A 12,959-nucleotide genomic window follows, 5' to 3' on the forward strand; every position below is an offset into this window, starting at 1 on the left:
ATCATACAAATTCCAATTCAAGTATATTTAATAATGTTATATAGAAGTCATGACTATTAAAAAATGGTCAAAATAAATTAAAATGAATAGTTACCTTTTTGTCTTACTAATAATTGCTGATAAATGATCTATGTTGTTGTATATTCCCCAAAATATTTCCTATCAATATTTCAGTAAAAGTTGGGGAAGGAGGAGAAAGAGCTCAGAAATGGCAACTAGCTTTCCCTTTCAGAAATATAACATTTTAAAAAACTGGCTTAAGGAAAAATATTAACTGCCCCACTGCCATCCCTTCCCAAAATACCACTTCATCTTCTTCTGTGCTCCCAATCTCGGCTGCCCTGCTTGGAGGCCAGTCCCACGGTTAACGCCCCATTCCCCACATCTGATCTTCTACTACTTCCTGTCTTGTCTACTGCACCTTCTAATTCGGCACAGGCGTCCTCAAACTTTTTAAACAGGGGGCCAATTCACTGTCCCTCAGACGGTTGGAGGGCCAAACTATAGTTTAAAAAAAACTATGAACAAATTCCCATGCACACTGCACATATCTTATTTTGAAGTAAAAAAACAAAATGGGAACAAAGACAATCACACTGCCTCCAGTGGCCCGCGGGCCGCAGTTTGAGGACCCCTGGATTCTAGGGGATTTATCCACCCTGTGAGCCTATTCTATTCAGTCTTTTCTCCAGTCTTGGCTCCCAGACGACCCCACTCAGTATCTATGCTAAATCTTGCAGACATCTTTTTAGAATGTGAACCTAATCTTTCTTAAACTCCCTCCTACAGGACAGTAAAGTTCTTCAGTGTGCAAAGCGCTTCATGGTCTAGCCTGTGACCATCTCATGCATCGCCTCACACTATGTTCCAGCCACAAAACTTTCTCAGTTCCTAGAACACTCTGTGTTCCCATTACTCCCAAGGCCTTTCTATACTGTTCTTCTGGAGAGTATACTCACATTCTTCTTCCCACTCCTTTTACTCAGGCAATTCCCAAACTCTCCTTTATTACTCAAGCATTAATTTCTCTAAAAAATCCTTCCGTCCTGCCCCAAGTCTTCATAACAAGCACTTTCAGGTGCTCTGATGGAACATTGTAACTTCCTGTACCCTACACACTGGAGAGCAACTGAAGATTTTACCATCTGTTTGCCTCTTAACCCTTCCTCAGACTAAAATTCTGTGAGCGAAGGAACCTATCTTGTTTTTCATTGTATCTCAGCCTTTAGCACAATGCCTACAACATATTAAGTGCTAAATATATATATATATATACACACATATATACACACACATATATTTATTACCTATATATACAGACTGGAGGTTGAATGTATCAACATCAAAATTGTTTTGTTTATAAATGTGGAAACTAACCATAGTTGCCAGTTTATAAACAGGTTGGAATGCAAAGTCCATTTGTAATTGGATCTTTAGAAACTGAGATCACCACCACCCCCATGTCCACAAAACACAGAAAAAAATGTTACAAAAAAAAATTAACTCATTATCAGCAAAACTTTCACCATATCAAACATACTATTTCTAAACTGGACTGCTACTGCCACAGTCAAGCAAAGCAATGGACTTTGCTTTATTCACTACCATCTCTCTACCCTGTTTCCCCGAAAATAAGTGTGCTCCCAAAGATGCGCTAGGTCTTATTTTCAGGGGACGTCTTATCTTTCCTGTAAGTAGGTCTTATTTTCCAAGGATGTCTTATTTTTGGGGAAACAGGGTAGTATGTAAAACATCAGTGGCCATATAGTAGGAACCTACCAGTTGTTTCCTGAATGAACACTACAAGTATTTTCGGTAATCTCTAAAGTGAATATAATATACTTATCAATGCTAAGACCCTCTGGTTAGCGTCTCTCAGCAACCTCGAGAGTACTGGAAAAAGTCTTGCTCCTGAAAACATAAAATAAGGCAATTTTATGGACCTGACACTAACAGCTGTAGAGGGCTATGGGTAAAGAGGCTTCCACTCACAGAAACAGTTCAGTAACTATGTCTGTCTACAAAGGAGAAACTATTTACATATGTACAAACATTTTCATTAGTCGATTGTCCCTAAATTAGGAATCGTTTTTAAATATTTTGGGGTTTACTGCTTTTAAATATTTTATGGGACCTGGAGTGACCGTGACAAAATTAGTGCAGTAGCTAATTTGAGAATCTAGTTAATACACACACTTACTTCTCCTCAGTGCAAAAAAAATTTTTTATTAGTGTATCATATTGCATGTAATTTCTAGAACATAATTTCTTGAAAAGTTCTTCTTTGACACAGATAGGTTTACTAATTTTATTTATTCAACAAAGATGTATCAAAAATGTATCGGGCGGTGCATGTGGCTCAAGTGAGTAGGTCACCGGCCCCATATACCGAGGGTGGTGGGTTCAAACCCAGCCCCAGCCAAACTGCAACAAAAAAATAGCTGGGCGGGGCAGCGCCTGTGTTTCAGTCGGTAAGGCGCCGGCCCCATATACCGAGGGTAGCGGGTTCAAACCTGGCCCCGGCTGAACTGCAACCAAAAAATAGCCGGGTGTTGTGGCGGGCGCCTGTAGTCCCAGCTACTCGGGAGGCTGAGGCAACAGAATCGCTTCAGCCCAGGAGTTGGAGGTTGCTGTGAGCTGTGTGATGTCATGGCACTCTACCGAGGGTCATAAAGTGAGACTCTGTCTCTATAAAAAAAAAAAAAAAAATACCTGGGCGTTGTGGCGGGCGCCTGTAATCCCAGCTACTCGGGAGGCTGAGCCAAGAGAATCACCTAAACCCAAGAGTTGGAAGTTGCTGTGAGCTGTGATGTTATCGTACTCTACCGAGGGTGATAAAGTGAGACTCTGTCTCTTTAAAAAAAAAAAAAAAGTATCAAATGCCTTCTATACATAAGGTCCAGCTCTAAGCAGGAATAACAAAAAACTAAAGCTGACAGTGTTGTCATCAAAAGTCTTGTTGTAGTATACTTAATGTCAAAACGTTCATTTTATCAAGTAAAAGGTCACAAATTTATTTATAACATTAACTCACAATATAATGAATGAAAAATATGTATCCGTAAGTGCAAAGACTAGAAAAATAAACACTAAAATGTTAATAACTTGTTTTGTAAGAAACAAAAAAAAAGTTTTTCTTTTTTCTTTGCTATACACTCAAAGTTTTTACAACAAACACTTACTTTGCAGACAGAAAAAAAAATTACACTTTATGGGGGCAAGACACGATTGCAAGAGGGACTTTACCTAACAATTGCAATCAGTGTAACCAGGCTTATTGTACCCTCAATGAATCCCCAACAATAAAAAAAAAAATAAAAAAAGAAAAAGAAAAAAAATTAAGTAAGTTTTAATAAAACCTGTTTGCTTTCAAAGAAAAAAATTTTTGACTAAGAAGGAGTAATAAAAGATATGTACTGTGCATACCTTACTATGATAATAGGATAGAGATAGAGATTTGAGATTCATAAGCTTAACATATGACACATTAAAAACCACAGGAAGTGATGAGATAACTAAAGAGGCACAAAGGGAGGAAAACGGTTTCAGGGAAATAAAGGTCACCTGTATTCAGTGATATTGTGAGATCTAAGGATGGGGGCTGAGATGAAATAGAACTTGGTCATCTTATCTGACCCTGCAGAGCTCCAAACTCTTTAAAAACACAAACTGTGTCTCTGTCTTTCTATTCCACCTAAATTGTATTACTGGCAGCAAACCAGTATGCTTTAATAAGAAGAAATTAATCACTACATACACGGGTACAGTAAGGGTTATGACCTATCTTATCTTTATTTGAATTCTATAGCTATATCTATAGCACAGAATACGAACGTTTAAAAAAGGAGAAAACAAGTATCATTGTAACTCAGTAGACTAAACTGTTAAAAAATAAAAGGTAATGTTAAACTGTAGCTCAGAATAGTTGCCTTTTTTAAAAGCAAACTTTGAGACCTTGTTTAATCCCTCTCACTTTACAAATAAGAAAACTAAGGCGCCGGCCCCATATACGGAGGGTGGCGGGTTCAAAACCCGGCCCCGGCTGAACTGCAAACCAAAAAAATAGCTGGGTGTTGTGGCGGGCGCCTGTAGTCCCAGCTACTTGGGAGGCTGAGGCAAGAGAATCACTTCAGCCCCGGAGTTGGAGGTTGCTGTGAGCTCTGTGAGGCCACGGCACTCTACCGAGGGCGATAAAGTGAGACTCTGTCTCTACAAAAAAAAAAAAGAAAACTAGAGGTCAGAATCACAGAATGATTTCACCATGGCCCCAAAGAAGTGAAGACAGAATAGAGGTCCCCCAAAGAATCCAGAGGCTAAGACTTTGTGACCTTAGAGTTACTTACCAAAAACTTTCAATTGTAATAAATTACAGTTCAATTGTGACCATAAATTACCAAAAGTAATTTATCTTCTTTTGGTAACTCAATGCAAACTCAGAAAATTTATTCAAGGTTGGGCACAGTGGCTCACACCTGTAATCCTAACACTTTGGTAGGCTGAGGTGGGAGGATTGCTTGAGCTCAGGAGTTCAAGACCAGCTCTGAGTCAAAGAAAAAAGACTCCATCTCTATAAACAATAGAAATATTAGGTCTCTCTCACCAGGGTGATGGGTAAGGTCTTGCACTTTAAATTTTATTTATTTCTATTTTGTTTGCTTTTTACACCAAGTATCCATGTATTCGTTTGGCTTCTTTTTTAAAGAATTTTATTAGATAAAATAGCAAATAAGACATGTGTACGTATATGTGAGAACTTAAGGGCCTCTTTTACTACAGTTGCAGAAGCTCAGGCTTGATGGCTGCTTCCTCCTCACAGCTCACAACCATACTCTATGGCAGGGGTCCTCAAACTGTGGCCCACGGGCCACATGAAGCGGTGTGATTGTATTTGTTCCCGTTTTGTTTTTTTACTTCAAAATAAGATATGTGCAGTGTGCATAGGAATTTGTTCATAGTTGTTTTTTTTAAAACTATAGTCTGGCCCCCCAACGGTCTGAGGGACAGTGAATTGGCCCCCTGTTTAAAAGTTTGAGGACGCCTGCTCTATGGCAATGATTTTCAAGCAGTGTAGCATGGCACAATGGTGTGCCCTGAGAAGATCTTAGGCATGCCGTAAAGTTTTTAAAGGTTATTAATTAAATTAGTTTTGAAAGAAGTTTCAAAGCACAGTTAAGTATATTCTTCTTTTATTCATTTTTTTGATCAACATAACTTAGTGTGCTGCAGAATAACAATAGGTTCAAGTGTACTGTGAGATTTAAAAAAGGTTGAAAAACACTGTTCTATTAGTTATTTATTGCTGCATAACAATAAACTCCAAACTTAGTGACTTAACACACATGTACTGTCTCATGGGTTCTGTGGCTCAAGATCCAATCACAGATTAGCTGGATCCTCTGCTTCAGGATCTCTGGCAGGGCTACACAGCAGGTGTTGGCTAGGGCTGACGTCTCATCTGAAATTTCAACTAGGGAAGCATTTACTTCCAAGCTCACTTCCATGGTTGTCAAGAATGAGTGCTTTCAGGATTACTAGACTCAGGATCTCCAGTCTTTACTGTTTGTTGGCCAGAGAACTCCTTTACTTACACATTTGTCTCTCAAATCTGGCTGTTTGCTTCACCAAATCCAGCAAGAGAACGGTTGTTGCTATGGCTTTAATGCAGAAGCAGGCAACTTTTTTTCATAGAGTGCCAGGTAAGAAATATTTTAGGCTTTGCAGATAGTAGGGTCTATTGCAACTACTCAACTTTGCCATTTATACAAGGAGCCACAGACAGCACATACATGAATCAGCATAGCTGTATTCCAATAACTCTATTTACAGATTCTAAAATTTGAATTTCATATAATTCTCATGTACATGAACTATTATTCTTCTTTTGATATTTTTTCTAACCATTTAAAATAAAATGGGCTGTAGTTTGCTGGCCCCTGCTCTAACATCCTGGGATGACATCTAAGTAAATTTTGTAGAACTTTGCACAGTCCTCTACAATGTTTGACAGGCAAGGTACCCTGTTTCCCTGAAAATAAGACAGTGTCTTATTTTAAGGTGTGCTCCCAAAGATGCGCTAGGTCTTATTTTCAGGGGACATCTTATCTTTCCTGTAAGTAGATCTTATTTTCGGAGGATGTCTTATTTTTGGGGAAACAGGGTACTCCAGGAAAAGTGCTGTACAACTGGGATTAGGAGGACTTTGAGAAACCCAGCTCTTCTTAGACCAACACACATGACCTGGGTATGTTAATGATCCTAACCATTTATCAACTGTATGATGTTGGGCAAGTTACTTTATTACTTTATGCCTCAGTTACCTCAACTATAAAATGAGAAATAGGGTTAACCTGAATATTAAATAAATAATGTGTACATGACAGAACAGTGCCTGGCACATAGTAAATATAATATGGATATCTAATGTTAAGTTTTTTAAAAAGTGGGGGTGGGGCTGGGTGGCGCCTGTGGCTCAAATGGGTAGGGCACCAGCCCCATATGCCAGAGGTGGTGGGTTCAAACCCAGCCCTGGCCAAAAACTGCAAAAAATAAAAATAAAATAAAATAAAATAAAAACAAAGCAAGACAATCAGACTCATTATAAAAAAAAAAAAAATGGGGGTGGGACACAATTATAAGAGGGACTTTACCTAACAAATGCAATCAATGTGACCTGGTTCTTTGTACCCTCAATAAATCCTCAACAATAAAAAAAATATGTTTCCAAGCTTCATTATTTTCATTTTGAAATACAGAGATTAAAAGAATAGTAAATAACGAGCAATTTTATCATAGTTTTGAAGCAGGTATTAAATACATTTTACAACAGAAAATAAGGTTCAAAAGAGTACGTATTAACTACCTCAAGATGACACAGTAAATGGAAGAACCAAGTTTGATTTCAAGTTTGCAATATTTGTCCTCTATATAACTCTGCCTCTTAGACAATACCTATTCACAATACTGTTGTGAGGATTAAACATGTATGCAAGTTTGCTCTCCTAACTGCAAATGGTATTAGCATATGCGTGCTTTACGTTTTTATTTTAGGTTTCAAAGATTTAAGAATGACTGAGAACAAAATTTCCCGTGTAGATTTTTTTTAACAAAATCATACCCAAGTATGACTTTTTAAGTTTTTCTTAAGCCCAGTGAAAAGAGGGAATGGTTTTAAGAATTTCCTGTAGAACCACCTAACATCATACCCCCTGGAAGTGCCAAGAACCAGGATGAACACTGTTATCCTCAACAATTAATTATTGTGTAATATTTTTGGATCGAAGATAACATTTTACAGGAGTTAACTTTAAACTGTAGGTCCCAAAGGGCCAGTGCAGAGGCAGAGCAAACCTTACGAGGACACTTTAATGCTTACTAAATACGGAATGGGGTTATTCTTACAAATACCTCCAATTTTCAATTTCATCCACAAGTTTCCTCTACATGGCTTTACACTTTTAGGATTCCATCTCCTTCTACACTGCATTGGCAGTCTTTTCTTACCAATCCATAGTTTCTTATTCCAACAACTGACAAAAAGGAGAAGCTGAACTTTCAAGGTTACAGATAGGATATCATTTGTTATGTATAAATCAGAAGGTACTCAGAATTATAAATAAACACATCAAAATAACTGTAAAATGGCAAGGGAGAGGCTATAGGTAAGTCTTTGGGGTTTAGAATTGGGGTTTGGAATTTATCTTGAGAGGAAAAGAAAACTCATTTGAGGTCACCAGGACAGCACCAAGATCACATTTGCATTTGGGAAAGATCGTTCTGTATAAAGTAAAGATGAGAAAGCCAAGGCCCAGAGGTGGGAGGTTGAGACCTCAACCAGCTTAGTGGCAGCGGGCTGTACTGAGGTGTTTAGGAGGCAAAATCCACAGGACCTGGCAGGTGACTGGACATGGGAGAGAGGGAGGAGGTAGTCAAGTGCCAGAGCGATTGAGATTGCTACTAAATGCTCCAGTTCTCTCTCCTTCCCGGCACACCCATTACCCCCTTCAAGTTGTTTGTGGTCATGTAACTTGTTCAGCCAGCAAAAAGTGAGATCTGTTCTGATGGAAGCTTTAAAAGCAATTCACTATGTCTTGATAACCACGTGTAAGATGGTGAGAGTACAAATGCAGTACAGAAAGAGAACACACCATTCCTTTTGCCAAAAGTAAGTTTGACCTGGATCTGCGTCAAAAAGAATAAATAAAACTCTGCTCTTTAACTACTGGGATTTAGGGGTTGTTACTGCAACACAATTTAGCCTATCCTGACTAATCCAGTAAGAAAACAATAGCGATCAACTTTGACATGTGCCCACGTTAAGAACAGTATGTGAAAATACACAAAAACTACAAGTTTAGAAACCTATCTATCTTAATAGACACAAGATGCCTAAATAAAAGATTACATTAAAACAATTAAAAAATAAAATGCTTTACCTATTTCCCAGTAGAAATGATATATGCATTTTTAAGAGAGAATAATTTAAACATTTACTTGAGAAATGTAAAGCTGTATTTCTGTATTTCTTACAGCTTAAGAACTAATACTATGAAGTGTCACATACAGACACATAAGTCTCTGTTTTGAGAATTTAAAGAGTGGAGTGTCAACAGGCTTATCTCTTTCTAGCACACATGAGAGAAGAAAAAAATGGTTAAGAATACGTAAGAAGTAAGGGAAAGCTCCTTTCCTTCTTCCATATATTAGTATTTTACAATCAGCTCCTGCCTCTAAAATGTAAATACAACTGCCTCCACCGCTAAGAATAACAATAATAGGAAGTGACTATGAGCCAAGCATAATACTTAATGCCTTCACGGAATTAGCTTAGTAACTCTACTGCCCTGTACAGATGAGGAAACATGGAGAGGGCACCATGACACGGACTAATCAAGGACTGTTTATTTCCAAACCCCTCATCCCTCATGACGACCGTATTTAACTTTCTCTTTGAGGTAAGCCCAGAAAAATTTCTTTAATCATGGGCACTGAGAAAGTAAGTTCTAACTGGAATTTTTTAGAAAGGATAATTTCAAAGGTAGGGAAGAAAGTGAAAAACCCAACAGAAATACACCTTGGGAGGTGCAAAGTGGGCAAGCAGAGTGGTATGAAGTGGAGAAGGCAGAGGTAGAAAGGAATTCTAGAAGGCAGAAGGGAGGTTCAAACTAAAACCAACGTCAGCCTAAACTAAGCTTTCTTTTCTCTTACAAATCCTAGATAAATTCAGTAAACTGTGTTGACTGAAAGGGCCACTTCTGTAAGCAGAAAGTTCAGAACAATAGGAATAAAGAAGCAGTCAGAGACCACATCCAGCAGCTTCGAAACCCACTCCATTGCTGGTTGTGAGTAAGAAGATGCATCGTATGAGCCCATCTCAGGTTCAAACCTCAGCTTGCCACTTGAAGGTAGGTGATCCTACGTAGATTTCTGGTTGGCTGAGGTCAGCTTCCCAGTAAAATAGTGATAATAATACCTATCACAAAAGGCCATTTTTCTTCTTTCCTTCCTCTCTCTTGACCCCACAATGCCAAATTGAGAGTTGTCTCTTGTCAAACTTGTTTTCAACTACATAATTACCTTAAATTATTTCCAAGCACAAAGTACAACATCCATAGTTAATATATAAAGGAGGCATTATTAAAAGTAAAGCCTACCTTATTCTCAATTAATAGAGTCCTTACTATGTACCCATGACCCCACTAGGCATTAAACATATGATGAAGAAACAGAAGGCTATGTGCTGAGATCCTACCATCAGATCATAGTTAAAAGATTGACTCTACCATTTATTTCCTGCCTAGGCGACCCTGAGTAATTACAACAGAAACAACAATAGCCAACACTGTGTTTGTTAGGATGGGCTCTGTTGCATGTATTTATTATGTAATCTCCTCAATAGCTTCATTAAGTAGGTACCTCTACTTTTTCCACTTAACAAATGAGAAACTGAAACACAGAGACCAGACAACTTGACCAAGGTTACCAGATTTTAAGCACACAGCAAGACTCCAGAGCACTAGCTCTGTGCTCCTAACTAGAGGACTTGAGTCTATAACTGCAGTCCCTAACCCCTGGGCCTCGGGCCTGTTAATAACCAGGCCACCACAGCAGGAGGTGACCATGCGAGCAAGAGAAGCTTCATCTGTCACTGTCTCCATCACCCCCCAGATGAGACCACCTAGTTGCAGAAATACAAGCTCAGAGTTCCCACTGATTCTGTATTATGGTGAGTTGTACATTATTTTATTATATACTAAATTGCAACAAAAATAGAAATAAAATGTATAATCAATGTAATGCATCTGAATCATCCGGAAACCATCTTTACCCCTCATTCTGGTCCATGGAAAACTGGTTCCTGGTGTCAAAAAGGTTGGGGACTGCTGATCTATACAATATGTGCATAATTACTTTCTGCAGGGCTGGCTTAAAGATTAGGACTAACAGCTGAAAAGAGTCTAGGATCCCAGTTGGCACATAGTAGAGGAACAAGAAAAGGCACAGAACAAAGCTATACAATGAAGGACAAAGCAACTGACAGAATGAATCCATATGCATTTCTCAGCCCCAAACGATTTTCAAAGTCTTAGCACAAGTTGATCCATTATTATCCAAGATTTCATCAAAGTTCACATTGATATTTCATACTACACAAATACCATTCTATAGTCATTGCTGCTGTTTGTTAGAATCAACAAAAAATCTGCATATGGCATTTAGAAAGAAGGGAAAAGGGGGAAAATATCTTAATTATGTCACAAAAAGCAAGCTGGTTAGAATTATTTTTAATTCAAAACCAAATCAGTTGAGTTTCCGGAGACTAGCAATGATTCCAGAGACAAAACAGTAAGTCAGAGTTACTAACATAAAACACATCAGTTCCTCCGGTTCCGAATGCTGCAGCATACGTTTTACTTGAACACATAGTTCTCTTTAAGTATAGGGAAAGGAGTGAGTTTCTGGAAATCTCTGTATGAACTCCTTGTGGTTTAGAATCATTGAATTTGGGGAACTCAGTAATCTCAACACTTCAGAAAAGAGAAAAGCGAAGCCAGATAGGGTTCTTTAATTTGTTTCAAAGTCATAAAGTTTGTAAAGATCAGACTCCTTTGCTCTCATCAGATGGGCTCACTTGGCAAAGTTGCTCAGAGATGCACACTAGCTATAGAAATCTGACTAGAATAAGCAGAACATACAGAATTCAAGAGCAAAAAAGAGTCTTGGGAGAGCATAGAAAGAAAAAAATATGTGCTCACTGACTATAAGATTATCTGTTCTACTTTGTTTTATTCACCTCTCAGTGATTCCAAAATGAAGTTCCTCCAAAGAAAAACAGCAAGATTTTTCTCCTTTACATCAATTATAGCAAATTACTTGAAGGAAAGGTCTACTACAGATTTAGGAAACTCCAAAATTTGGAGTCTTGATACAGTCTCTACTGTTTACTCAAAAGCCTGCTTCAATACCATGTTGGTAAAAACTTGAGCAAAACCCTAGGCGCGTTTATGCAGACAACAGACAAAACCAGAAGGTGAAGCGTTCCTCCCTAACAGTTGTCAAAGCTGCTATAGGAATACAACAAATGTTGAAGATAAGCATTTCCATCCAAGCCTCGAACTGTTCCCACCACCCCCACAGTTAAAAGGACTCTTGATTAATTAAACACACATCTCAAAAAGAAACAGTTCTTTCTCTACCTCGCCTACTGAGTTCCACCTTCGATCTCTCTTATTTGTATGACAGATTTTCCCTGGTGTGATGGAAAGTAACTGTAACTCCCATAGCCAATGTCACTTCTCTGCTGGTATTTATCTGATAGAGCGCCCTCCCGGGGCTGTCATAAGACCGCTCCAAAACAGTCTTGGAGAGGGATAGGCCAGCGGGACTCCACTTACCGAAAACACTGCATTCTGAAGCCCGAAAGGTATGGGGGTCAGTCTGGCCAGCGCCACCACTTTCAGGCCGCTTCCTCCCTCCACAACGCGAATAACGGCGCTCAGCTTCTCGCTGTTCTGGATCCTGGCGGCCACCCAGGCGGTGAGCAGCCGCTTGCAGACCACATGGGCTATGAAGGTGCCGATGAGGACGCCCACCACCATCAGACCCATGCCCAGCACGAAGCCGTACAGGTAGCCGGCGGCCACATTGAGCACGATGTAGCCCCAGCCGCAGGGGAAGGAGACCACGATGAAGCCCACGACGAAGAGGAGAACCCCCAGCAGCGAGTCAAGGCTCTCCACCCAGAGCAGGAGGTGCTGGAGGTAGCGGCGGACCAGGGCCAGGGAAGCGAAGCACAGGGCGGCCAGCACGCACACCAGCAGGAGGCTCCGGCACCAACAGGTGCTGCCTAGGCAGCAGCAGCGCCAGTTTCTCACCTCGGCCACGCCGACCACCACCCCGCCGCCGCCGCCGCCGCTCCCGGGGCAGCCCGCCAAGGCGCCGCCCGGCTCCGGCAGCTCCGAGGCCGCGGGCGGACCGTGGCGCTCCAAATAGGCGCCGAGCAGGGCGCCCGAGGCCGCCGCCGCCGCCGCCGCCGCACTCGCCCCGCCCCCGCCGGGGAGGCGGGCCGCCGGGTCGTCCCCGCCCGCCGCCCGCGGCGGGGCCCAGTGGGCCGGCAGCTCGGAGCGGCCCGGGAGGGCGGCGTGCTGCAGGAGCCGCGGGAGCGACTGGAACAGGATCCCGCCAGGGCTCCGCATCCCTCGGCCCGCGCGGGCGCTCAGCCGGCCAGCCCGTCCTCCGCGGCGCGCGTCAGGCGGCGGCCCTTCATGGCGCCCCGCTCGCCGAGTCTCGACTCTCTTGGTGGGGTGCGGAGGACGGCCGGGAAAAGGACGAGGAGTCAGCGGCGGAGTAGCGGTCTCACGGAGAGTGGGAAAACTCCGGGCCCCGCGCCGCGCCGCCCCGCCCCTTTCGGCCCCAGAGGGCGGGGCCGCGGGCGCGCGGGGGCGGGCTGGGTCCTGGCCCCG

At 41.4% G+C, this 12,959-nt stretch overlaps 1 protein-coding gene across 3 annotated transcripts in view; it reads right to left on the reverse strand.

Annotated features, from left to right (window-relative positions):
• Nucleotides 1–12,888, reverse strand: part of TMEM64 (transmembrane protein 64) — a 56,695-nt gene extending 43,807 nt beyond the window's left edge. For all 3 annotated transcript variants that reach the window (XM_053558880.1, XM_053558878.1, XM_053558879.1), the window contains exon 1: nucleotides 11,892–12,888. In XM_053558880.1, coding sequence (XP_053414855.1) covers nucleotides 11,892–12,692 — 801 coding nt within the window. In that variant the 5' untranslated portion in view covers nucleotides 12,693–12,888. The remainder of the gene's footprint in view (nucleotides 1–11,891) is intronic.
• Between the last annotated feature and the right edge of the window lie 71 nt (nucleotides 12,889–12,959).

Source organism: Nycticebus coucang, chromosome 13 (genome assembly GCF_027406575.1).
Source record: "Nycticebus coucang isolate mNycCou1 chromosome 13, mNycCou1.pri, whole genome shotgun sequence".
Taxonomy (NCBI): Eukaryota; Metazoa; Chordata; class Mammalia; order Primates; family Lorisidae; genus Nycticebus; species Nycticebus coucang.